This window comes from Lotus japonicus, chromosome 2 (genome assembly GCF_012489685.1).
Source record: "Lotus japonicus ecotype B-129 chromosome 2, LjGifu_v1.2".
In the NCBI taxonomy this organism is placed as follows: Eukaryota; Viridiplantae; Streptophyta; class Magnoliopsida; order Fabales; family Fabaceae; genus Lotus; species Lotus japonicus.
In genome coordinates, this window is record NC_080042.1 from 59,447,378 (window position 1) to 59,474,569 (window position 27,192).

Here is a 27,192-nt window from a genome sequence, read left to right on the forward strand (position 1 = left end):
ATCGTAATTTCCTCAACTTAATTACAAGAATATGGAGGAGCAATAAAAAATAATGGCAGCAACTAAAAATCACACAAACGAAGAGACACAAGATTTTAACATGGTAAATCATTCTTAATGCGAGAAGTAAAAGACCGTTGGCCCGTGCTAGTCAATCATATCCACTATGATCACAGAGGAATTACCTGTAAGTCCTTCATTATGCACTCTTAAGCACCTGAGTGACGATGAGGAGGAATACGATTCATCTGTTTGGTCTTTCGACGGCTCGGGTAGGGGAAGTGAAGGTCCTGGTGATCCTGATCAAGAAAGTGACGGCGGCCACCGGCCTGAAGGCGTTCCCACTTCCCCGGTGGCGGCGCTCGATGTCGGTGTACACTTTAATGATCCTTTAGGTTTTCAATGATTCTACCTCGTACACTGGAATAGAATCCCACAATAACAGTGCTAATGATGAGGAGAACAGCGAAAGCCGTGTAAGTGGTGCGGTGGGGTCCATGGTTTTGTCTTCTGATAATCAGTGTGTGAATCACATGCCTAGTAAGTTTGCAACAGTCGCGGATGGGGCTTCTCAAAGCCAGGGCCCTTTTCTTGCTGGGCCTAGAGGATGTGATGGGCTTAATATCTCCGACCCAATTGATTGCCACACTCCCCAGCCTTCTGTGGACGCCCAGCCTCTTGGGGACATCGGGGAATCTCAAAATTGCTCAATTCCTGATCTAGTGCAGTGCAGTGCAGGTCCCTTTCTCTCCTTCTCAGAAAGCTTCCCAGGATGCAAATGTCGGTAACTCTCCGCCTACAATTCTAAGTGAGCTACGCTCTACAGTGGAGGCTATAGTCTCTGCTGTGGCTCCTTTGGGTGGCGGTTCTCAGTGCCCGGAAAATCAAGGTGAAGCGGCAGCGGAAAAAAGGCGTTTGGTCAGACGTGCGATGCGAGCGGTGCATTCCCTGAGCTGTTCGTTGGACGGTTCTGATCATGCATCTGGCGTTAGGATCTCTTGTTCGAGAGATCTCCTTGAAGAGGCGAAGAAGTCCTGGGAACTGGGTAAATTATTGGGTGTTAAGTTTCAAGGCAACGAAGAGGAGATAATCAATAGAGTGGTAGAAATGGAAAAAAGGGATATGGAGCTTCTCGCTAGCAATGGTCTTGCAGGGGTTGATGGGGATCAGGAAGTGTCTCAATGATTCTGCTATCTTATAATGTGAGGGGTTTAGGTAGCAATGTAAAGCTACGGGCTATAAGGGAGTTGGTGCACCAAGAAAAGGTTGGCATGCTACTTGTACATGAATCAAAGCTAGAAGAAGTTGATATCAGGGTCTGTAGATCTTTATGGGGGAGTGATGACTGTGAGTGGCTTTTCAAAGCGTCTGATAATCGAGCTGGTGGTATTATTTGTATTTGGCAGAGAGGTAAATTCCAGTTGCATAATAGTCTAGTTGGGGATGGTTTCGTAGCACTATTGGGATACTGGGAGAATCAACCTTCAATTTGTGGTATTATTAACGTCTATGCTCCTTGCAACTCAGTGGGAAAACAAAAATTATGGGATGATTTGGAAGAACTCATCAATAACACAGGAATCTCTTGTTTTTGCATAGCGGGAGACTTTAACGTTGTTTCTAGTCCTGCTGAGCGGATTGGGGCTGTGAATAATGATATGTACGAGCACAGGGAGACTATTGATTTTAACTCTTTTATCTCAAATCTACAGCTGATTGAACCCCCTTTGGCTGGGAAAAAATTCACTTGGCACAGAGCAAACGGGCAGGCTGCTAGCAGACTGGATAGATTTCTCCTTTCTAGTGATTGGTGTTCGTGTTGCCCAAACAGCAACCAGGTAGTTCTGAACAGATCCTTCTTCGACCATTGTCCTGTTCTATATCGAGGTGTAAATGTGAACTGGGGTCTGAAACCCTTCAAGGTATTAAATTGCTGGTTTTCCGACCATCGTTTTAAAGATTTTGTGACTAGGGAATGGGCCAGCTTTCTTTTGAGGGTTCTGGAGGTTATGTATTAAAGGAAAAACTAAAGGCTATGAAGTCAAAACTCAAAGTTTGGAATAAAGACATCTTCGGGGATGTGAATCGCAAATACAAGGAGCTCATGTGTAAATTAGAATCGCTGGACCAGAGGCTAGAAAATGGGGGATTATCTCCTCAAGAGCAGTTGTAGAGGAAAGATGTTCAAGCTGATTTATGGCAGATTGCAAGACATAAGGAATCAATTCTCCACCAAAAATCCAGGTGTAAATGGATCATGGAAGGTGATTTAAATTCTAAATTTTTCCACTCCTTCGTAAATTGGAGGAGACAAACAAACAACTTGGTTGGTTTGCATTTAAATGAAAACTGGGTTGAGGATCCTACCTTGGTGAAGAATGGTGCGAAAGAGAGTTCTTCATGTTGAAGTTCACAAGGTCTAATCGGATTGCCCCTACACTTGATGGTGTGCCGTTCCGACAGATTGGTGATAGGGAGAAGGAAAGCCTTTTAGCAAACTTTGATCCTATTGAAGTTAAGGAAGCTGTTTGGGAATGTGGTACTGACAAAAGTCCTGGTCCGGATGGCATAAATTTTAAATTTCTTAAGACCTTTTGGCATCTTGTTTCTACGGATTTCCAAAACCTCCTCAATGATTTTCATAGAACTGGTTATTGGCCTAAAGGATGCAATTCCTCCTTCATTACCTTGATCCCCAAAAAGGATTGCCCGGTTGATTTATCTGATTATAGGCCTATTTCACTTGTTGGATGTGCATATAAGGTGGTGTCTAAAGTATTAGCAAATCGAATTAAAAAGGTGCTGCCTTCCGTTATTAATGAGGCGCAAAGTGCTTTTTTAGAAGGGCGAGGGCTGTTAGATAGTGTTGTTGTGCCGAATGAATGGGCCCATGATGCGAAAAGTCGAAAGAAAGGATCAATGGCTTTTAAAGTAGATTTTGAAAAAGCCTATGATTCTGTGCATTGGGACTTTTTATATTATATGATGCATCGGATGAACTTTGATGACAAGTGGATTTCTTGGATCAAAGCTTGTATTGAATCTGCTAGAATTTCTATTTTGGTGAACGGAAGCTCGAGCGATGAATTTGACATGGGTAGAGGGATTAGACAAGGTGACCCTATCGCACCTTTTCTATCCTTGATTATTGCAGAAGGTCTCAATGGCCTTTTGAGACAGGCGGTTCATCTCCAAAAATTTAAAGGATATAGTTTCCATGGTTTGGTGGGAGAGGAGGTTTCTATCCTCCAATTTGCTGATGACACCTTGTTCATCGGGGAGGCGACTAGACAGAATGCTTTTACCCTGAAGTGTATTCTTCACTGCTTTGAATTAGCTTCGGGTCTAAAAGTCAATTTCTTTAAAAGTTGCTTGTTCGGAGTTTCCGTTGAGGAGCGGGAAATGCAGGTATTATCTGCAATTTTAAACTGCAAATTGATGTCTTTACCTTTTCTTTACTTGCGTTTACAGGTGGGAGGCAACCCCAGAAGGCTGGATTTCTGGAATCCAATTCTGTTAAAGCTCCGAAAGAGATTATCGACGTGGAGAAGGAAATCTCTTTCTTTTGGCGGTCGTGTTTGTTTGATAAATCGCACGCTGTCCTCCATTCCCCTATTTGACCTTTCTTTTTATAAGCTGCCTGTAGGAGTGGAAAAGGAATGCATTCGATTTATGAGGAACTTCCTGTGGGGCGGTGTAGAGGGGGAGAAGGCTAAGATAGCGTGGATCAAATGGGATACTGTTTGTAAACCTAAGGAGTTTGGAGGACTAGGAGTAAAAAGATGGGGGGATTTTAATAAAGCCCTCCTTGGCAAATGGCGGTGGAGACTCTGTAAGGGTGAGCAAAGTCTATGGGCACGTATTATATGTTCCAAGTATAATGTTCACAATGGTTTTATTAGAGGGCATCATTCAGGTTCCGCATCAGTTTGGTGGAAAGACTTGGTGAAGACATGTTTCGAGTCTCCTGATGGGGGTTGGTTCGCTGATGCGATTGCTAGGAAACTTGGTGATGGGAAAACAGTTAAGTTTTGGCATGATACTTGGGTCGGGGATGGCACTTTGGCGACAAAATACTCAAGACTCTACTCGGTGTCTTCCCAACAGCAAAGTGAAATTGCAGATATGGGCTCTTGGATTAATAACCAGTGGTCTTGGAACTTCATTTGGCGGCGGGAACTCAGGGATTGGGAACATACTTGGATGAGGGAAATTATGAGCTTATTGAACAATGTCACAGTGAGGTTGGGAGTTGCTGACAAGTGGGTTTGGAAGGAGTATGCGTGCGGTGGCTATTCGGTTAGATCGGCGTATTCGTTGATCACGGGGAACATGAACCATACTCATACTACAGTGTTTAAGTCTCTGTGGAAGGTCTGTACTCCATCATCTGTGAAAACTTTCATTTGGAAATTATTTTGGGGCAGAATTCCAACAAGGAAGAATCTCAGTAGAAGAGGTGTCCTACTCCAAAGTTCTGATCTGAACTGTCCCTTCTGTGATGATGCTATGAAGAGTGTGGAACATCTCCTTTTCTCTTGCTTGAAAGTCTCACAAATTTGGTACTCTGTCTTTAACTGGTTTGGTTTCTGTACTGTTTTGCCATGTGAGAGTCAGCTGCATTTTTTACAATTCGTTCATGGATGCTGGAATAATAATCAATGTCGGGTTTGGTGGGCTGTTTGGGGGGCGGTGGTCTGGACTGTGTGGTGTATGCGTAACAGGCTTATCTTCAATAGCATATCCCCATATTGGGATAATTTGTTGGGTTTGATTCAATGGAAAGCTTGGTTATGGGTATCTTCTCTCTTAAAGGATTTTAGAAGCTCCATTTATGAATGGATTTCGGATCCTCGTTCATGTATCTCCCAGGTTTAGTGGATTTTGAAGGGTTTGGCGGATAGGATGGTGCTTTGGTGTGTTTGCTGCATTATATTGGAGAGTTGCCATCAAAATTGGGCTTCTCTTTTGGGGAGTATAGTGATCTTTATGCAAATTTACTTATGGTGTTGATTACCTTACTGGTTTATTGGTGTTGGGGACTTCCTCCTTGTTTCGTGTATGTGTGTACGGCTGTGGAATTTTGCTGGGGGAGATAATGATATTCTGCTTATTTTGGCTTTGGTGCATTACAGTAATGAAGATTATTAGGAGTTTTATAACTATCTGCTGGAGTAATCTTTGGAAAGTATTAATAGCCATTATGCACTGGATGTAGAACTGAATTGGACTAGGCTGCTTGTTTTGGGGGAGGGTTATTACTTATTAGAATCTTTGTAAGCTTCCTTGAAAATTTCCTCTTGACTTCTTAAAACTAGTACTCTTTTTCCTTGCTAGGTTTTTCCAAGGGGGTTTTATCCTAGTAAGGTTTTAATGAGGCTTGTTTTGTTAAGTCTATTTTCAAGGTGGTACTATGTGGGGTAGTTGGTCTTTTTTGGACCTTTGTTTTTTTTTGAACTTGCTAGTCTTAGCTTGCTCTTTTTTTTTTCTCTTCTTCTTCATCTTTGTACTAGTATTTTTTACCCGTGCGATGCACAGGGATATTCATTTTTGTTTTTTATGAAATTTAAAAAAAAAAATTGTGTTAATTTTATTATGTTTATGCAAATAACTATAAAATGCACTATAAGTGTGAGTAAGTCTCACATAGAGAAAATGACAACTTTGAGCTGTTTATAAGTATACTGATTCATACACCTAATGTCTTAAGGTTTTGAGTGAAAAATGTTGTGTCCAACACACTTGTGTTTGCTCCTTACCCCGATGTGATGATCCATCATGGTTTTAACCATATTTTTTGCCCCAACGCTGCCTTGATATTAATGTTCCTAATTCAAACAGTATTTTGTCCAAATAAGGGTATTTGAAATTAAAAAAAAAATATGAATATTAAGTAGAGTATCGTCTCCCTTACGATCTAGGAAAATGATGATGCACCGACAATGTAGAGTTTTTTTACACCGCAACCAATCAAATTTTAAAGATGTGAGAAAATCGATTTTTTGTTCATTTCACACAAAAAAAAATTATGAATTAAAAGAATAAAAATAGTTTTAAACATAAGAAAATAAGTTTATAAAATTTATTTCGTGATGAATGTCTTTAATTATTTTTGTTTTGTATAAGCACAATTATTATTATTTTTCGTGATAAATTGAAACTTGATTATCCAATTTGAAACTTAACTCAAATTGCATGTGAATTACATTGTTTAGGATTCCGTAACTCATATAAATTTATCAAATTTATATTAGATTTATAATTTCACTTTTATTTTTCTCATGTAACCAAAAAAAAAAAAAGAATAGAGTTCACTTGTCATTCTATAATAAAAATAATTTTATTATTGATATCAAATGCATACATAATAAGAATGATTAAGTAATTAAAATATGAATACCCATCCCCATACCTGGGTGGGTATCAACCTGAATACTCGTCCCCGTAGTCTCTGAGTGCCTTTATGCTCGTACCCGTTATCCACGATTTAGCTAAGTAAAATTTAACTATCACGATTTTCAATTAAAAAACCGAGTATAACTAACTGTTATTATAAAATAAAAACACTAATTAAAAATACATAAGACTATTAAAATAAAATATTTAATAAGTAAAATCATTCGAATACGTATAATTTAAAAATAATAATAACAGAGAAAATTAAGCTTTTAAATTTATAATTTTAGATTTGTTAATAATCTCCTACATTTATGTGTAACTAACTTATTTTTATAAATTAACAATCATATATTTAATATTAAGACTTTACTTATTTATTTTTTAAAAGAAGTTAGAAAGTTATTTATTAATATATTACCAATTACCAATTATATATGTTAATATTTGTATGCGGATATGGGGCTGGTTGGATACTATAGTACTTATAGTACCCATACCCGCACTCGTACCCACTACTTTCTGCGGGCATTTACTCATGTCCAACCTCATACTCATCTAGTGGGTTTTTACCCTAGCTATTATGGGCATTTAATGTGGGTACCCAATGGGTCTTGACCCATTGCCATCCCTGCTTGTATCATCAACCCATGTTCCTTTTTTTTTGTTGAAATGAACTCATGTCCTTTACAGTTTCTAGAACTTTAGAATGCATAGTAAAAATTAGTCTCCTAAAACTCATTCCCAACATCAACATCCATATATTAAATCATATTCTCCTAAACCATCCCCATATTCAATTATGAGGCAGTTTACTATTGCAAACGATGCTCCCTTATTCCATATGCAGTTACCTAAACATAGTCAATCACTTAAAAATCAATAAAAAGGCACATTAAATCACAGAAATTAACACTTTCAATCAGACATTTATTGACACATGATGCTCACCTTCCCTCTAAGATATTCAAATTGATCCTGTCTGTCATGAATATCATGCATAATAAACTAATGAATTGTTGGTTCCCCCTTTGAAGCTTGCAAGTCATTATAAGAATGCTCAGACAAAAATTTCAAAATTAAATTCATCAATGAAAGCATTCTTAAATCATATTCAATAATGGGAGCCATTTTGACATTAAAGAAAGCAACAAATTAACTATGTAGCAACACAATACCAAGGCCGCCCATGTTTACATCCAAGAGTGATAGGAAGCCTAAACATGATTGTATTTTCCACTTGCAGTTTTCCTTGTTTGCAATGTAATTTCTTCACATGTTCAATGGAAGGTGAATTATTTGCATGAGTTAGTATGCCTCCTTTATTCTCAAAGGTACTGTGATGTGGGCTCAGGGGTGGCTTTCCAAATGCTGAATCTTCAATAGATTTTCTCTTTAATATAACTACAACAGTTGCTTGTCGATCTTGACAGCTTTAGTCCCCCATTAGATGCTTTTTCCATGCGGAAGACTTCAAGCCATACACTAACCAACTGGCTGTTGTAGCTCGAATATCACGGCTAGTATGAGGAATTAGTAGTTTTATCTATGAATCATAAATTTTGATTAATAAAGTACTCAATGGTTATGTATTCACGCCAACCAACTGCAAATGACATAGTACAAATAAACGAAATAGTTGACTACGTAGCAGATCACTCCCGTGCTATCCAATAATAAACTTGAGACATTCTTGAAGTGGTCATTATCCGATCCATCTCTCCCTAAAAGAGAGGTACATATGCACCCACAAAAAAAGAAGGATGTAAAAATGTCGGAGAGAAAGCAAGAGTAAAGGAGTGTAAACTTGCTGTCAACATAGTAAGCAACAACGAAGAACAAACTTTTCACAAAATTAAAGGTGAATATATATATTAAAACATTATAATGACACCGCCCCATCCTAATTATTTTATATAGTGAAATACAATACATAAGGCCAAATATGAGTTACTAATAAACCATAAACATCTACCCCGTAAAATCAAAATTGAAAAGTTGACATAATAGGGAAAATAAAGGTGTCAACAGTGAGGCTTGTTAGCAGAAGAGCAGCATAAACTTGGGAAACACCCAGCTAAGAACAGGGCAAAACAAATTAAGGAGAAGGAAATCACCTGATTGAAGAGAGTCCCACCACTGCAACCCCCAAGTCCACCTTGACGCTGTGCAAAATTAAACTTTATCAAGTTCAACTAAAAGCAACATTTAAGATGTTATGTGTACCCTTTGAGGAGATCAGGAAGCTGAACTCAAAATAAGGATTCTTACCAAAGTAGAAGATGATGTTTGAGTAGTACGTAACCTGACAACGAAATCTGAAGAAGAAATTGGTTAAACCAAAATGGCAAACTCAAAAGATGAAAGATGGTGAAAAAAGAAAGAGTAATATGACCAAAATAATAACACAATTATCTCTTGGGTACAAAATACCCAACTCATAACAACCATGGAAACTGATCTTTCTCAATCTCCCGTTGTTCTGAAAATCAAAACCATAGATTTAGCATCTGAGATTATTACAGTCTAGTTTAAATCAGAACGAAAAAAAGGATGTTATGCTTCACCATACCCCCAAATGAATATCATAATTCTGATGAACCGTGATCAACAGTGAATCCAAAAAAGAAGAAAGAGCAATGATAAGAATAAAAAAAAAATAGAGAAAAGAAAAACTCGCGGCATGTCTTCCGCATCGCGGCCACACCAATCACAAAGTCATCTGTCTCCCTCTCCGCTGAAACACTGCAAACCTAGTCAAAGAAAAATGTGACATAATGCATCAAAGGAAAAAAAATGGAAGCTCTACATTCAAAGGAACTTTTCCTTCACCTATGCTTGAAGAAGTCTGCTCAAAGCAAAGATAATATATACAATTTTCTTTAGCAGCATTGTACATGCATCTAAAACAACAATACAATTAACTTCAGCAAACCTCAAGGATTTTAATTCCTCAAAATCTTTAGTTGTCACCGATCAGTGCATTGATAACTAAGGAAGCTTCAGATATTGCTGCTCTATGATTACCACAAAACACTTGTTGTTACTGCAGTTAATTACAATTAGACTTCTAGCTAGCTGCTATCTTGAGATATTAAGCAAGCTCAGTTACAAATTGAAGCAATCAATAAGTAATATTATTTTTTCTATCTGATAAGATTTTATTCCTCATTAGTTCTTTCTTGCTATTACATTCATGTCTTGTATCTGTGTCATTCTCATCATCATTTTCATTTTAATAAGCCCACACAGGTTTTTGACCTCTGCAGTGATCCACCAAAGAAATGTATATATATAGCTGCTTAGCCTACAAAACTAATTAACAAACAAAAAACATCATACATAGATTGGTGGTGCAAACTCAACTCTTATTATTGGTTCTCTCTTCTTAGTTCTTATTCTTTTTCTAAACTACAAATTGCAATTATGGGAAATATATTCCTCACACTCTTATTGTTATCTTCAATTTTCTCAATAGCCTCATCAAGAAGAGGACCTTCCTCCAACAACATAGATTGGTGGTGCAAACTAACCCCACACCCTGAACCTTGCAAGCACTACATAATGCATCAGAGGAACAAAATTTCCTCTCCCATTCAAAAGCAAGCGTGCAACTGATATAGGAAAAAAAATTGGGTTTTTATGCATCTTGGGCAACTTGTAGTTGGGTAGATAAGGAAATTGGTAAGCATAAATAGCAGTATGCAAGGTTAATAAGTAGTGGGGAAATTATTACTTTCAAACATGACTGTAAACAAAAGACACAAAGCCAAGCAAGTAAATTCAATAAAAGCTTATATATATATGAGAAAGCAGAGAGCCCTAACTTAGTTTTGAAGCTCTTAAAACAAATTACTCAAACTCAATGCATCCCCATTCACATCCAAATCACATAAACACAAACAGTCAATCTCCATACATAATCAAAGATTGTTACCTCTGATAGGATGCATTCACTTATCCCTGGAAATGAGGCATGCCATCGTGCAATGGAGAGCTGCGCAGAGAAGTCAGATGATTAAACACTGCGCTGGAAATCCAAAAGACTGAACGGTGAGTTAGATGAGAAGAAGGAGTTCAGAAGGAGCCGTGATTCCCAATTTCAGATTTTATAATGAGAAAGAGGTGAAACGGACGGAAGATGAAAGATTGAAAAGGAATTCAGAAGGTGTGAAAAACGGTAAAAGGAATTCAGAAGGTGTGAAACCCTTTCAGATATAATGAAATGGATGAGTGAAACTGATACAATTAAAATCCGAATCATCAAGGGGCTGAGATTCAATCCAAGTGAAATAAAATGTGTTTTTACAAAAATATCCATGCCCGTCCTTCATAGTTTTTGGAAATAATTGTTGAATGACAGGTTTGTCCCCAAGGCTGCACAAACTCTCCTTTTATATATAGTATAGATAGATAGATAGATAGATAGATAGATAGATAGATAGATTGGGTTGAAGTACCCCTTGTACTTCCATTCAATATAATTCTTGTTGCCTATCAAAAAAAAAATATCCACTATGATCAAAATAAGGGTATAAGAGAGTACTCTCAGCACAAATCGTGCTCAACAATTGGTCAACAACAAAGTAACAAACATAAAATATAGAACCAATAAAACTAGAAAAACTAACTTCGCGCTAGTGTTGGACTGTGTTTTCCTCTCTTTCGGACACACCAATCAACCATTCAGAATGAAACAACACAAGTTGCAAATCTGCTGTCCAATTTCATCCCAATCAAACGGTTAACAAAGTTGCAGTGATGAATCTAACACAATTTCTTTGAGTTTGGGCGAAAACTGTTTCTCCACTCTTCGCTCTCACTTATCTCTTGCCTCTTTTTGTAAAGTGAACTCTTTCTCTTAATCTAATATAAAATCTCTCTACTAAAATAAGTGAGATGAACATGTTTGCACAAATTGAGTCTTTCTCTATATAGAAAGAAAGCCTAAAACCCAATAAGTTAATGTTTACTTCACCATAATTAAGCTGATAAAAACTAAACATTTTCCCCTCAGAACAAAAAAATTTATAATACCTTTGTGGCAAGAGACATCATTACTGTATTCTGAGCCGGATTAATTATGTGGAACGCTTTTCGTCTGTAGAGAGTGGTGGTCAAATGAAAAAAAAAATACTTAGCACATGATTTAATTTGCAATTGTAACCGTGTTTAATTTTCCTGTCAGATGTCAGCATCTCGGTCCCACCCGTTTACGCAAGAAGATCCGTGAAAATTAAACTCTTCAGATAACACTAATATATTTCACACCTTATTAATTTAATTTTCATGCACACTTAAAGAGAGAAAGATAAGTGACGTGGTTAAAAAGGAAAATTAGACTGAAGAAAAAGGAGATGGAAGGAACGTATGAAGTTAACGATATTAATGTGAGAAATAAAAAAGAGAATAGAGTTATGTAGATAAATGTGATGTGATTATAAAATGAAAAAATTAGTGTATAGAATGTTCCTATCCTTACTTAAAACGTGAAGTTAAATAGTCTTTAAAATCATTTTATATTTTTGTAGTTATCAACTTCTCTAATCCATCCACGTACGTAGTTTTCTCACTTTTCTGAATCAAACAAGTATTTTTTTGTGTTAACTTCAAACTATTAACCTCGTGTTACATACACCGAAATTTCAATTTTTGCACTATTCAACATGTCCAAATTGAATCCTATGCAGCACTATATAAAGATGGAAATGTAATCTTAAAAGACACAACAAACATTGCAACCCAATTTATAGAAAGAAATTAAAAAATGACCATGTTTCAAATACTTCCACTGTGCTTCCTTTCTCTTTTAGTCCTCAACACACAGCCACTCCTAGCAGATGAACCAGAGCCAGCAGCGGTTGATATGCAAGGGAATCCTATACTCCCCGGAGTGAAGTACTACGTTAGGCCGGTTTCCGCCGAGAACGGAGGCCTCGCTCTCGGCCACACAAGGAACAAGACATGCCCTCTTGATATCATCCTTGACCCTTTTTCCCTTGGCACACCAACCGTGTTCCAGACATCATCATCATCAGACCTTGGCTACATCCCAATAAGCACCGATCTCACCGTTGAGATGCCGGTATTAAAGAGCCCATGCAAGGAGCCGAAAGTGTGGCGGATCGCGAAGGAAGGGGCAGATTTCTGGTTTGTGAGCACTCAGGGTGTCCCAGGGAACGATGCTAGCAGGTTCAAGATTGTGAGATTTGAAGAAGGTGATAACCATGCCAATGAAGGTGAGATCTATAGCTTCAGTTACTGCCCCTCAATATGGGGTTATATTTGTGCTCCTGTGGGGATCTATGTAGATGATGATGGAACCCAAGTTATGGCTGTTGGTGCTGGTGTTGGTAAGCCATACCATGTGAGGTTTCAAAAGGTTTCTTCCGCATACCTTGAGTTGAAGAACCAAGATTTTAGCAGTGTGTAAATTTGGCAGTTTTTTGTTTTGTGGTGAGTCTAGCTGAATGGACTCAAAATTAAATAAAATGCTAGCCACCGCACAATGGAGAACTACCAAAATGAATCAATAATACTTGAGTAATATGCTTATCCAAAAAAGAACTTGAGTAATATAATTCAGTAAAGCTCTGAACTTGCTATTCTGATATATGTGAATCTTGAAGAGAGGGAAAAAAGGATGGGTCAAAAATAGAATTTTCCTTCTTATACCTCAAATTGATAAAGGAACTCAACAAATATAATTTATTATTTTCTGTTTTAAAAACATACAAAGATTTAATCATCTTCCAACAAAGATTTTACATTTTTTTCATTAACAATGGGATTATAAACATTAGTATCTCTCCTTCTGAGTTCTGCTAGGGTTTCTAGCAGATGACGTAGTGAGAGTCTTTCTTCCAAGTCTCATCTTGGTTTTCCTACCCCGGTGTGGGTTTCTTCTGTTTGCTTTCTGTTTCCGTGTCAGTTTTTCTTGCTCCTTATTTCCTAATCTCAAAAAATACCAAAAATAGCATGGATCGAGGGAAGAGTGTGATACTTGAAGGAGAAGAGGCTGAGCCTCTCCTGGTTCCGACGGTGGACGATGGTTCGGGATTGGACTCTGTGAGTGATTTCTGGCTGGCGGGGAAGCTCCTGACGCAAGGAAGCTTTAACGTTCGGGCCTTCAAGAGCACGATGGCGCAGATCTGGAAGGTGAAGAGAGGTGTGGAGGTCCGGGATGTGGGTCGCAATCTCTTTGTCTTTCGTTTCTTCGATGGGAAGGATAGAGAGTGGGTGCTGAGACAAGGGCCATGGCATTTTGACAAATTTCTGGTGGTTCTCCAAGTTCTAGATCCGCAGTTGGCTCCATCCGAAGTGCCTCTTAATAAGGTACCGATCTGGGTGCGAGTTCAGGATCTACCGCTGGCGCTCAAATCGGAGGCATTCGCTAGATCGATCGGAGATTTTCTCGGTGGTTTTATTGAGTGGGACAAGTCAGATGATCATCGCCTGGGTTCTTTCCTGAGGGTTAGAGCCAGTGTGGATACAAGGATTCCTATCAAGAGGGGTAAGATGATTGCCAGATCGGGTTTGGATTCGATTAAAGTTTGGTTCCAGTATGAGCGATTGCTCAATTTCTGTTATGGATGTGGAGGTTTAGATCATGTTCTGAAAGATTGTGATAATTGGGAAGGTGATCTGGAGGAGGAGGGTGCTCAGATCTTTCCGTTTGGTACGTGGCTGCGTGCACCACATCTGCGACCTAATGTGATATCGGGAGTTAGAGGTACTTTCTCCGCTGGTGGCGTTCATGAGGCTGCTGAGGAAGGGCCAAAGTCTGAGGGGGTTGCGTCTAAGGTAGCCCAGAAGGTGGATCCGAATGTGCTGGTAGATGTTCTTGTGTCTTCCCTCTCGAAGGTGAATGTGGATCAAAGGAAGTCTTTGGTGCCAGCTGGGGAAAGAGTGCAGGGGAAGCAAGGGGGTGAAGTGGTGGGTGTGGGTGTGGGGGACTCAAGGAAGGGACGAGTGGGTGATGTTCTGGCGAGTATTGAGAATATTCAAAGCTCTGTGGTGTCCGAGATAATTAGGAAATCTCCTTCTGGACTTGAAGGTGGAGGAAGCTCTTGCCTGATGAAGTTGAGGGGGAAAGAGAACATTGAAAACAAGGATGACCCGGCTGATGGTGTTGTCTTGACACCAATAGCTGGTAAATCTATTGTAACCGTGTCTGGGATTTCCGCTGAGGTGGTGAACAAGGTGGAGGAGGTGGGGGTGCTGAAGAAGGGGGGTGAGTTTCTGACAGAGGAAGGTGAGCCTGATGTGGGAGGTTCCTCTCCAAATTTGCTTAGCGTTCTATTGTCTGGAAGCAAGGGGGGGAGGGCAAAGAAGAAGGGTGGAAAGCCAAAGTGGAAAAAAGTGACAAGGGAGCGTGTGGCGGTGGCTCATTCTCTGAGTAGGGGGAGTTCTGTCAAAAGGAAGATAGAGATGAGTGATGATCCTATGCTGGTTGATGTGATAGTTGAGGGCAGCAGTGGCTGTAAAAGGCTTTGCAATTTTATTCAGGTGGAGGCTGTTGATCAGCCCCACCAGGAGCAATGAGGTGCATATCGTGGAACTGCCGTGGATTGGGGAATCCATTGGCAGTGAGAGCCTTGTCAAGGCTCATCAAGGAAGAAAATCCCCAATTGGTCTTCTTAATGGAGACTAAGCAATCAGAAATGGAATTTGAAACTACAAAAAATAAGGTTGGGTTTGAGTATGGTTTAGCAGTGGGATGTGATGAAAGAGGTAGGGGCAGGGCAGGTGGTGTTGCTTTACTGTGGAGAAATAGTTTGGAGGTGAGGGTAACTTCGTTCTCCATCAATCATATTTGTGCTGAGATCGTGGATGCCTGGGATTTTACTTGGTTTTTCTCTGGTATCTATGGGTTTCCTGAGGATGTGAATAAACATAATACCATAGAGCTTATTCGAGCTCTGAAGGAAGCTTGCAGGGGTGGCTGGGTGTGTGTGGGTGATTTCAATCTGATCTGTGGTCTAGATGAGAAGAATGGAGGCAGACCAGGTAACATGGTTTAGATGGGACAATTCAGAGAAGTGATTGAGGAGTGTGAGCTCGTTGATGCAGGCTTCTCGGGTTTCCCTTTTACTTGGGACAATGGTAGGGAAGGCGACCAGAATGTTAGGGAAAGGCTGGACCGTTGTTTGGTTAGTAAATGTCTTCTGGATGCTGCTATTTCTGTCTCAGTTGAGCACAGAGGAAAGTATGGCTCAGATCATTCAGCTTTGGTGATCTCTGTCAATCATGTTCTAGGAAGGACTGAGCTGGAGGATAAAAGGGAAAAAATTTTCAGATTCGAAGAGATCTGGCTCAAAACAGAGGGGTGTGATGAGGCTGTTAATAATGCTTGGTTTAGGCCTGGTGCGAGCTGCATTGAGAGGGTGAAGGCTGTACAAGAGGTTATGTCCTTCTTTGGTAAAGATAAGGGGAATTTGATGCAGCAAGTTCAGCAAAAGGAGAGGGAAGTGGCCAGGTTGGAGAAGCTTCCCCCATCAGCTGTGAATTTAGAGAAGAAGAAAGTTGCTCAGAAGGATTTCAATGGTTTGTTGCTTAAGGAAGAGTTGTATTGGCGCCAGAGATCGAGAGCCCTATGGTTAAAGGATGGGGATAAGAATACTTCTTTCTTCCACAAAAAAGCCTCTCAAAGACAGAAGCATAACCAGATAAAGAAGATGAAGAATGAAAGTGGTGATTGGGTGTTTGGGGATTCTGCTGTGCAACAAGTGATCCAAAGTCATTTTCAGCAAGTCTTCTCTTCGTCCCAACCTCAACATATTCAAGATACTTGCAGGAAAGTCAGATGTGAACTTAATCAGAAGATGGTGGATCATTTGGGGAAGCCATTTACTAAGGAGGAAGTTAAATATTCAATTGACCAAATGCATCCCCTGAAGTCCCCTGGACCTGATGGACTGCCAGCGTTGTTTTATCACCATTTCTGGGGTCTGGTTGGTGGTGTGGTTACTGATCATGTGTTGGAAGTGCTCAATCATGGGAAGGGAGTGGCTGAGATAAATGAGACATTTATATGCTTGATTCCCAAGGTTAATAAGCCGCAATCTCCAAAGGAGTTACGCCCTATTAGCCTTTGCAATGTGCTGATGAAAATAGTTACTAAGTGCATTGCAAATAGGCTTAAATCCATTTTGCCAGATCTGGTTGGGGAGACTCAAAGCGCTTTTATTCCTGGGAGGCTGATAACGGATAATGCGTTGATCGGAATGGAAGTGTTTCATGCGATGAAAAAGAAGAAGACTGGAAAAAAGGGGTGGATGGCCTTAAAGTTAGATATGTCTAAGGCTTATGATAGGATAGAGTGGGAGTTTTTGAAAGAGGTCTTAGTGGTGATGGGTTTTCCGAGGCATGTAATCTCCCTGATTCTTAATTGTGTTAGTACTGTCCGCTATGCAATTCTCTTGAATGGTAAACCGAGAGATTGGTTTCAGCCGGAGCGAGGTTTGAGGCAAGGAGACCCTTTGTCTCCTTACCTCTTTATTCTATGCGCGGAGGTTTTTGCTGGATTAATTGAGGATCAAGTGTTGATGGATAAAATGCATGGGATTAGTATAGCTAGAGCTGCCCCAAGAATTTCACATTTATTTTTCGCTGACGACAGTCTTCTTTTCATGAGGGCTAATCTGATTGAGGCAGAGAGTGTGCTGGCTACTATTCAGGAGTATGAGGCAGCTTCGGGTCAGAGGGTGAACTTTGAAAAGACTGAGCTTTCTTTTAGCCAAAACGTGCAAGATACGGTTAAAATTCAAATCCGGGATAGGATGGGAGTAACGGCAGTTGAAGCTCATGATAAATACTTAGGATTACCCACAGTCATTGGTAGATCCAAGAAGCTCATATTTCTGAACATTCAAGAGAGGGTGTCTAAAAAGCTGAAGGGCTGGAAAGAGAAAACTTTGTCTAGAGCTGGTAAGGAAATCCTTCTCAAATCCATTGCTCAAGCTATCCCAATTTACATTATGAGTTGCTTCAAAATTTCTGAGGGTGTGTGTGATGCTATGGAAGCTCAAATGGCAAATTTTTGGTGGGGCCAGCAAAGGGATGAAAGGAAAATTCATTGGATGCGATGGGCTAACTTGTGTAAACCTAAACACAGTGGTGGTCTTGGGTTCAGAGATCTGAAGAAGTTTAATGAGGCAATTCTGGCTAAGCAGGTCTGGAGACTAATGCATAGAGAAGATCTCTTTACTTTTCAAGTGTCTCAAAGCCAGATACTTCCCTAGATCTTCTATTATGGAGGCTTCTGTTGGTTTTAGGCCAAGTTATTCCTGGAGGAGCATATGTGCTGCGAGGGATGTCATTAGGGATGGGTTAAGGTGGAGGGTGGGTAATGGCAAGTCAATCAGAGTTTGGAGTGATGAATGGATTCCTGGGCAAGGTGCTGGAAAGGTTTTAAGTCCTGTCAGAGTGCTTCCCGCTGATGCTCGAGTTGAGGACCTGATTGATGTTAACACTAGATCGTGGGATAGGACCCTGGTTGAGAACATTTTTCATTCAGCTGAGGCCAGCAAGATACTGAGAATTCCACTTTCCTGGGCTAACAGGGAGGATTCTGTTTTCTGGAACTTTACTTCATCAGGGTTGTTCACTGTTAAATCTGCTTACAGCAGGCTGATGCAGCTTCAATGTCTGAACGAAGTGTCCTCCTCCAGAAGGAAACCAGAAACTAATTTTGTGTGGAAGCTTAGAATTCCCAAAAAGGTGCAGCATTTTCTTTTCAGGTTGTTGCATAATGCTTTACCATGCCAAGAGAACCTTAAGAAGAGGAAAGTGGAACTTGAACCTTGTTGCCCTCTGTGTCAGGATTGTTTAGTGGAGACTGCATCTCATCTGTTCATGAATTGTGACTGGTCTAGAAGGTTTTGGTGGTCTTCCCATTTGGCATTAAGGTCAGGAGATTTTGCTGATGGCATAGAAGCTTGGATTCAACACTTAAAGAGTGCCTTGCCTGCTGATGATTTTGAAAACTTTGTAATGATGGTGTGGGGGGTTTGGAGGGCAAGGAATGACATGGTTTTTAACAAAGTTAGGCCTGAGAGTCAACAGATATTGAATATGGCTTTATCAGTGAGAAGAGATTGGCTGGAACACCAAGCTGTCAAAGGGACTCAAAGGCATGAGCAGGCCAGCTGGTCTCCTCCAAGTGAGGGTTTTTTGAAGATCAACATTGATGCAGGTTGGTCTGGCAAGGAGGGTACAGGGTATGGGTTAGTGGTGAGAAATGCAGAAGGTGTGTTTCAAGCAGCAGCAACTAAGTATGTGGATCATCGTATGGACCCCCTCTTGGCAGAAGCTCTTTGCTTCAGATGGAGTGTGCAAAAGGCTTTGGATTGGAACCTGGACCAGCTTATTTTCTCTTCAGATTGCAAGCAGCTTGTAGAAGCTTTCAAGAGCCCACATAGTTTTCCTATTTTACAGCATATTATAGATGATTGTTTAAGTTTAGTTCCTACTTTTACTAAATTTGACTTTATTTTTGAAGGCAGGAGCACCAATAGGGTGGCCCATGCGTTAGCTGCTGATTGTCATTTGTATCCAAACTGCTCTTGGTGGGGAGACCCTCCAGTAGGGATTCTTCTTAGCTTGGCAGCTGATTCTTCTTTTTCTTTTTGATTATACATATTGACTTCAAAAAAAAAAAATGGGATTATAAACATTCTAAATACTGCCGAATAAAACCACAAACCTGTTGATTTTCAAAATTTCACTACACCAAACTGTGCAAATTGCGGCGGTTGTAATGGCCATTTTGCGGCGGTTCTAACCGCCGCTAAAAGCATCTTGCGGCGGTTGTCAAAGCGCCTCCTTTACAGGCGTCGCATCGCTTCTTGCGGCGGTTTTCCAAACCGCTGGAACAACCGCTGCAAGTTACCATTTTGACTTTAGCGGCGGTTGCAACCGCCTCAGATACATACACCTAGGATGCTATGATTTTGTATTCAGCGGCGGTTTGAACCGCCGCACATTGAACGTATGGGAATTAGGATTTTAGCCATTAGCGGCGGTTTGAACCGCCGCAGTAAGTTTTATTTTATTTTCTTTTTAATTTTTTTTTGCTGTAATTATATTTTAAAATAACCCTGCTTTCTAAATAAATTTCAATCATTGATTTTTCATGACAACAAAATAGATAACCATATCAAAATAACATTGCTAATGGGAACAAACTCTCCCAATTGAGGGTCCAAGGCTAAACAGCCAACACATACAATGCTAAACATCAGTACTAGTCAATACAAGTTTTATAACAAAAGCAACAACAACCCGTCAAAGTCTGGAAGTAACATAATGCGATCCTAACACAAAATCCATGACTGAACAAAAATAACAAAACAAAGCATGACTTGAGACTCCAAGAAGCATGGCCTCCAAGGACAGTACCAGATGCAACAAACCACGCACCAAGCCTTGAGACTCAATCAGGTACCAAAAAATCAAGACAGCATCAAAACACAAGCTGCTCCCTCCCATTAGAACATGTTCACCTGGTGAAAATTCATTCATTGAAAACAAACTAAATTAACTTAAATCAAAACATAGGTACAATGACATTAATCAAAACTGTAAGGAACATAGTTCATCACTTTCCACCAAAATGATAAAGTGACATATTCAATACAATGAACCAATTAAGTTTCAACATTTTAAATCATTTCACAAACCTTACATAAAACTAAGTAGATGGTCCATTGTTTACAGGTTGATGACTGGCGGATGAAGATCGCCTTACTTCATTCGGGGAGCCTACATCGCTAACCTACAAGTACCAAAGTCATCCGTAAGGTACCTCCAACAAATTCACAAGCAACAATCATCGTAGGTCAAAACCAAACTCCAAAGATACAATACAAAGTTTAGACAACTTCTCATTCAAACCACATCTAGGCAGATTCCAAGCAACACCTGAATTGGTTTCTTTAATCAAAGCTAATGTGAATAAAAAGTTGTCTATCAAATTCAATCCATACCTGATTAAATCCATAGCCAATGACATGCTGCATAAGAAATGCAAGTTGTTCCTCCATACTCTTAAACTTTGTGACTTCTTTTTCCAAAGCTTTTTCCAAAGCATCAACTCTAGCACGTTCTGCTTCTAACTCTGATTGCAGCTGAGTAACTTGTGATGAGGAACTGCCGGATGATGAGCCCCCAAAACCTTCGAGGACTTGAGAGGGGCAAACACCAAAGCCCATGCCTCGCACACGCCCATATTGTTCTTTTCCAATTATAGTCGTGAAAGCTTCTTCTTCAGACATATTGTTATCAATAGCCATCTCAAGTTGTTCCTACATATAACATTAACCACATAATTAAGAAAACAATTTAAAAGTGAACACATGTAAGCATCTAATTACAAATAGAAACTCATAAATTACAGATTGTACTCACATTTTTTTCTCTAGCCTCATCATTGACAAAAGATCCATCGCTTCTCTTATGGGTAATGGAATACAACTCAACTCTACTGTATGATCTTCTAGTTTGTGTTTCCTATTATGAAGTATTAAATTAGCAATCTCATAAAATAATAACTTCAAATTTGAGATTTAATGAAGCATTATTAACACAAATAAACCATACCAACTCATGTTTTTTTCTTGCAATTGTCATTGTCCCAAGAGTGTGAGGGACTGTTTGCTTGAGTCTGTTTGCAGTATTTTTCTCAGAATACTTCTGCATCAAGAGATATAAAAAATAGTTAGCTAATGGTGAGTATTTGAATATCATCTAAAACAATACTTCTTATTACCTTAGCTTTTTCAGAGGCACGATACTCTAAGAAAGAAACCCATTGCTCCAAGGGAACACCATCAGGGCACGCCTCAAGGTTTTGTTCCCAAGTATTCTGTTCTCTAAAACAATCAGCATACATTCGAGCGCGGCTGTCCCTCCATTTTTTCCCCAAATTTTCCAATATATATTTTCTATGTCCTTCTTCATTCACTATGAATTTTTTCTACAATAAACAAATTTGATTAGTAACATGTACATAATGTCAATAAGAGAAAATAAGTAGTTAATTATGATACTTACCTTTATGCTATCATTCCACACATGGTTCTTGTGTGTGCTAGAAACTTTATGCCAATTCACAAAATTGATAGGAAACTTAGAGGCATTAGATGCAAGCTCCCCTAGATAACCCCCCAAAAGGCCTCCAGAATCTCCAACCGGTTGACAATTCCTATTCCATTCAACCACAATTTTCTTACCTCCAGGAAGGTCATAACGCAAATCTTTTACTCGCAAGCTAGCTTTTGTCACAACCCCATCCTCGCCTACATGTGAAGCATTAGTGCAGAAATACTAGTCAATAAAAACTATTGCATATAGTCAAACATGTTAAGACATGAATTTCATACCAATAAGGTCCACTGTCCAATATCTCGTAGGTGTTTTCTTATGAGGTTGTGTGGATTCAGACCCTCCACGTCGTCTACGTGGCTGATTTTGGACTGCATCACTTCTAGGCTCACTTTGCTGAGGTATAGGCTCACTTTGCTGAGGTATGGGCTCACTTTGCTGAAGTATAGGCTCACTGAGCTGACGTATAGGCTCACTGTGCTGAGGTATAGACTCAAGGCTCGCTGATGGATGTGCTGCTGCAGAAGGAGCCTTGCGACCATGCCTCTTTGATCTAACCATACTTTTAAAAACAAAATGTTAGCACTATTTAACCAGAAAGTAAATAATAGACAATAGAAGTATATACGAGGATGCATAAAATCAAAAGAACAACACAAATTAAGCTAATGTATAGAAAAATTATGATAAAATGTTAAAAAAAGGAGAATTTTACCCATGTTTGTCATGTAACTATATAATCTTGAATATCGTCACCATCAATATTTTCAACAATGATATAATCTAGAGGATCATCATCTGTAGCAACTCTTGCCAATTGTACATGTTCGGTAGTATCCGGAAAAATTTCCTCCAAGTTTTGTGATGGAAATGCCTCATCAGATACAATTACCTCTTCAATAACTTCACCCATGTCATATAAGTCCCTTGGATTCAAATGTATGGGTATACTCCAGCCCTTTTCTTTCTCATCATCAACATAAAAAACCATTTGGGCTTCCGAAGCATTAATAAAAGGCTCATCATCTTCATGATCTCCAGTATGTATAGGTCTTGTGAAGTTAATTGAGGTAAAACCCAAATCATCTTTTTTCATTCCTCTAGGATTGGTGGTATTAGCCCATTTACATTTAAATAAAGGAACCGTGAATAAGCCACTATAGCTCAGCTCAATTATGTCTATCAGCTTCCCATAGTAAGGAACCCCTCCAAATCTCATTTGGGTATCACTACGACTAGAGTAACTTCTTGTTCCAAATGAGCCGAAAACCCCACTATTTTGAGTTCTCAATCCTTTGTCTCGAGCCACTGTACCGAATTTATATCCGTTGACATTATATGCACTGAACCTTCTAGCCTCCCTTTCAGGACCTTCAGCAAGACAAAGAAGAACTGATTTGTCTGCTTCATTAAGGTCGTTCGCATTACTAAAAATCTAAACATATAGTCATAGAGTTAGAAACATGTATAATTCTAATAAAAATGAATATCCATTTGAATTTGAGATTTTTCTTACATGATTATAGAACCAACCAGCAAACTCTTTATGAACCTTTTTGTCTATCTCACTCGCACTTCTTGTAGTCCTTCTTAGTTGCCTCCGCACAATATCTCTAAATTTCCTATACATATATAAGTTAGACGACATGTAAAAGGATGATTTAAGTAAGCTATTTGAAGTACTTACTGAAGATATGGATCAACTATTGGGCAATTGGTTAGAACATGTCGATGAGCTTGTAGTTTTTCAACGGATGAAAGGGTGAAATATGAATGGCGACCAACTGATTTTCCCACTTTAGGAAACAATTCTGCTTCTCGTGTTTTAGGTTGCGTATCAATAGGCTCATCATCAACACGACGTGGTCTATTCCATACGGTCTCAATGTCATCGAGGTACCTTGAACAAAATGTTAGGATCTCTTGCATTAGGTAGCCTTCTGCTATAGAGCCTGTAGGTTGTGCCTTGTTGCGCACGTAGGATTTTAACAATCCTAAGTACCTAATGATAAGAAACACTTGATAAATATCACGCTGAAAATCATGGAATTAAAAAGAAAAAGAAAATTACTAGTTCATGTTTTACCTTTCTATAGGGTACATCCATCGATAATATACAGGACCTCCAAGCTTCGCTTCTTCAACAAGGTGGACAATTAAATGAACCATGACCGTGAAGAACGAAGGGGGGAATAATATCTCCATGTTACAAAGAGTGAGCACAATATCATGCTGCAATCGATCTAAATCAGGCACACTCAACACTTTTGAGCATAGTTTCCTAAAGAATGAGCTTAATCCATTCAAAACTTTTGAGACTTCATTGGGCACTGTTGTCCGCATGGCCAACGGTAGCAATTGCTCCATCAATATATGAAAATCATGGCTTTTTAGCATTCCACTCAATCGAAAATTCTCCATATCAATGCACCTAGAAATGTTGCTTGAATAACCATCTGGTACAATGATATTGCTTAAAGTTGTTAAAAATGACTTCTTTCCTTGATTAGTCATTGTATAAATAGCTAAAGGATATTTTCCATTCTCATCTGGCCAAAGGTCATGCCTAAAGCCCATCGCTTGAAGGTCTTTTCGAGCTTTCAAGTGATCTTTTGACTTTCCATCATTTAGCAAGGTAAATAGGATATTTTCGCACACATTCTTTTCGATGTGCATGACATCAAGATTGTGACGCAACTTATTGTGCTCCCAATATGGAAGTTCAAAAAATATGCTTTTTTTCTTCCATTGTTGAGTGCCGCTTTGTGAGGAATCTCGGTCACCACGAGATCTCTTTCGGTTGCCAACTCTTTTATCTTTTCTACCAAATACCACATTAATGTTCTTAACCTGTGCAAAAATTTCAGAGCCAGACAATGATTTTGGTGCATCACGTGATTCTTGCTCTCCATTAAACCGAATCTTGTTCAGTCTAAATTTATGTCTCGTATCAAGGAATCGACGGTGACCCATAAAACACCATTTTTTACTGTGCTGAAGGCGGCAAGGGACAGCGTCAAAATTACATGTAGGACAAGCCAATCCTGTGTAGGTGTTCCATCCAGAAAGATTTGAAAGCCCAGGGAAGTCACTAATGGTCCACATTAAAGCAGCATACAATTTGAACATCTCACGCTTTGAAGCATCATAAGCATCTACACCATCATTCCATAACTCCTTCAACTCCTTGATTAGAGGCTGCAAGTAAATATCTATGTCATTCCCTGGTGGTTTTTTACCAGGAATTATCATTGAAAGGATAAAAGACGTCGACTTCATACACACCCATGGAGGAGTGTTGTAGGGTATGAGAATAACTGGCCAGATGCTATTACTCGCACTCAATACACTATGGGGATTAAAACCATCGGCAGCCAATCCAAGACGAACATTTCGTGGATCTCCACTAAATGATGTGTTTTTTGTGTCAAACTCCTTCCAAGCGGCGGAATCTCTAGGATGCCTCATCATCCCATCATTATTAGCAGACACAGCATGCCATCTCATATCCTCAGCAGTCTTTGAAGACATAAACAATCTTTGCAATCGAGGTTTAAGAGGAAAGTAACGAAGTACTTTCCTAGGAACTTTCTTGTGACAATTTTCATCAACAGACACCTGATTCTCACCATTTGTCTCAGGTTCCCTCCATCTAGATCTCTGACAAACTTTGCATTGTTCCAGGTTTTCATCTGCACCCCAGTACAACATACAATTTCTTGGACATGCATGTATCTTTTCATAGCCCAATCCAAGCTTGGTTATAGATTTCTTTGCCTCATAGAATGAACTCGGAATCTTAGCATGTTCAAATGCATCATGTAGTAGTTCTAGTATCATTGTCATAGCCTTATCAGTCATCTTACATAGGCATTTGATATGATACAACTTCACTATGAAAGAGAGTTTAGAAAATCGTGTGCACCCTTCATACAATGGTTGTTCCCCATCTTTTGCTAAGTCGTAAAACTCTCTAGCTTGATGTCCTTGCTGCTCTACATTTGACATTTCTCCTTCACCTTGTGCGAATTCTTCATTTGGTTCATTCACACGGTGTCTGTCAACTCCAAAAGCTTCATTCAACATGTTCTGGATAGTATTTTCATTGGTCACAATGTTTTGTGCTGAACTTGAAACATTTTCCCTACCAACGTTTTCATTTTCCACATGACCGGACTCCCTATGGTAAAACCAGAAGGTGTAATTTTTCGGGAATTGCTTAACAATTAAGTGATCATATACCACATCCTTAATTTGCCACTTTCTACATTCACATAGAACACATGGGCATAATATTTTGCCATCAACAGAACTACGTTCAAAAGCAAAATCTAAAAAACTCTTAACCCCTTGCTCATATGCAAGTGAATTTCGGGGCATCGAAATCCATGACTTATCCATTGCTTTAGTTTCTGTAGTAAGAAATATAACAAAGTTGTAATTTACTACATAGGTCTTGGCTGTAAAAAAAAAACAACAAACTAATATGCAATAAGCATAGCAACTAATAAGTATTAACCGCCAATTAAATGATTCACTAAATCAAAAGCATTCAGTTTCACTTTGTTAAATTACCAAATCCAAACATGCAACACTAGAAAGCAATTTGGCAGTACAGAAGTTCTGACATCAATAATACAAATGCCCTATTCAACTCAACTCAGAACAAGGCAACTAGCAAAAGGACATTATAAGACACAAACATACCATAATCAGAGCAAATTAAAGAAGAGAGGAATCAAAAGGAGAAGTGAGGTACCTGAACCACAATAGAGAGTGTCACGAACACAGGTCACAAACACAATGAGAAACTTAACATTGAAAAAGCAAAGGATATAATTCAGATTATTTGTGCTTTATCTTTCCACCAACCAATACAAGCACAACACTTATAAAGATAATAAATAAACACACTAAGCCCAAATAAATAACCAAAGCACTCCAAATTTCCCTTGCTTCCCTATCTTATACCAACCAAAACACCACACCATGCGCCCTCTCATCTGCAACCAAATTCAACATCAGCTAGCTTAAACCAAATTTACGTCCTTCAACCAAGCCCAAGGACGCACAACTTATTTACTAGCCAAAAACCACATCGTAATAAGCCAAAACCAGATTAGTTTCGAGGCCTTAAAATCCACCAGCATCCCCTTAAAATTAGGAAACAAAATCCCACAATCCACGCCATAACCAGCAACCATCACATGCATTGCAGATGCAAAAATTAGAGCTATATGATACATAACTTATAAGCAAGCATATCTTTAAATTAAATTGCAAAATCAGAACTGGTTCACCGAACTGCAAAACAATTCACCGAATTAAACATTTAAAGAAAAAATCACTCTGGTCTAGAAGTTTGGAGGAAGTAACTTCAAACCACTTCTTGACGTGTTTATCTCATCTCCCTCCTCCCCATAATTTGTGATCCTGTTAGACTACCATTATGTCCAATCCATGTATAATGGCAAAGATATATAGAATTAATTTTTATTTATTGAGGTAGGTTTGTCTTGTGAATTTTATAAATTGAGAACCAATTTTCCAGTTCAATTCAGTTCGGCGAACCAGTTTTTCAATTCAGTTCTTGCCAAAACCTAATGTACAAATCAAGATAATCATATGAAAAAAAGAAGCTGATTGTAGTTTATCCAAGAACATAACTTGAAAGAAAGCACTATATTAATG

The 27,192-nt window shown here is 39.1% G+C and overlaps 5 protein-coding genes and 1 long non-coding RNA gene across 8 annotated transcripts; 3 read left to right on the forward strand and 3 right to left on the reverse strand.

The window, feature by feature from the left end:
• Positions 1-1,181: 1,181 nt before the first annotated feature.
• On the forward strand, positions 1,182-2,018 carry LOC130736749 (uncharacterized). The gene has a single exon (XM_057588539.1). It carries the CDS (start codon positions 1,182-1,184, stop codon positions 2,016-2,018), a length of 837 nt encoding a protein of 278 aa, XP_057444522.1.
• Positions 2,019-7,459: 5,441 nt separating this feature from the next.
• On the reverse strand, positions 7,460-10,620 carry LOC130738587 (uncharacterized). 3 transcript variants are annotated; one of them, XR_009019464.1, is made up of 5 exons: positions 10,334-10,618; positions 8,969-9,149; positions 8,668-8,878; positions 8,514-8,561; positions 7,460-8,120 (listed from the first exon to the last, which is right to left on the reverse strand). It is a non-coding gene; the product is annotated as an uncharacterized LOC130738587 (long non-coding RNA). The 3 variants fall into 3 exon arrangements; XR_009019465.1 differs by having other exon boundaries at positions 8,668-9,141; positions 10,334-10,620; XR_009019463.1 differs by having other exon boundaries at positions 8,668-9,149.
• Positions 10,621-12,127: 1,507 nt separating this feature from the next.
• LOC130738586 (kunitz trypsin inhibitor 5-like) lies at positions 12,128-12,994 on the forward strand. Its single transcript, XM_057590649.1, has one exon. The coding sequence runs from the start codon at positions 12,164-12,166 to the stop codon at positions 12,827-12,829; it is 666 nt and encodes a 221-aa protein (XP_057446632.1). The 5' UTR covers positions 12,128-12,163; the 3' UTR covers positions 12,830-12,994.
• A 5,287-nt stretch (positions 12,995-18,281) lies between these two features.
• On the forward strand, positions 18,282-19,029 carry LOC130736750 (uncharacterized). The gene has a single exon (XM_057588540.1). The coding sequence runs from the start codon at positions 18,391-18,393 to the stop codon at positions 19,027-19,029; it is 639 nt and encodes a 212-aa protein (XP_057444523.1). The 5' UTR covers positions 18,282-18,390.
• A 1,003-nt stretch (positions 19,030-20,032) lies between these two features.
• On the reverse strand, positions 20,033-22,062 carry LOC130736752 (uncharacterized). Its single transcript, XM_057588541.1, has 7 exons — positions 21,780-22,062; positions 21,451-21,695; positions 21,167-21,373; positions 20,998-21,090; positions 20,806-20,907; positions 20,385-20,702; positions 20,033-20,173 (listed from the first exon to the last, which is right to left on the reverse strand). The coding sequence occupies exons 1-7, from the start codon at positions 22,060-22,062 to the stop codon at positions 20,090-20,092; spliced, it is 1,332 nt and encodes a 443-aa protein (XP_057444524.1). The 3' UTR covers positions 20,033-20,089.
• Positions 22,063-22,225: 163 nt separating this feature from the next.
• Positions 22,226-26,714, reverse strand: LOC130736753 (uncharacterized). Its single transcript, XM_057588542.1, has 7 exons — positions 26,646-26,714; positions 26,442-26,504; positions 26,261-26,312; positions 23,588-25,961; positions 23,189-23,503; positions 23,018-23,123; positions 22,226-22,936 (listed from the first exon to the last, which is right to left on the reverse strand). The coding sequence occupies exons 1-7, from the start codon at positions 26,712-26,714 to the stop codon at positions 22,226-22,228; spliced, it is 3,690 nt and encodes a 1,229-aa protein (XP_057444525.1).
• Positions 26,715-27,192: the final 478 nt, after the last annotated feature.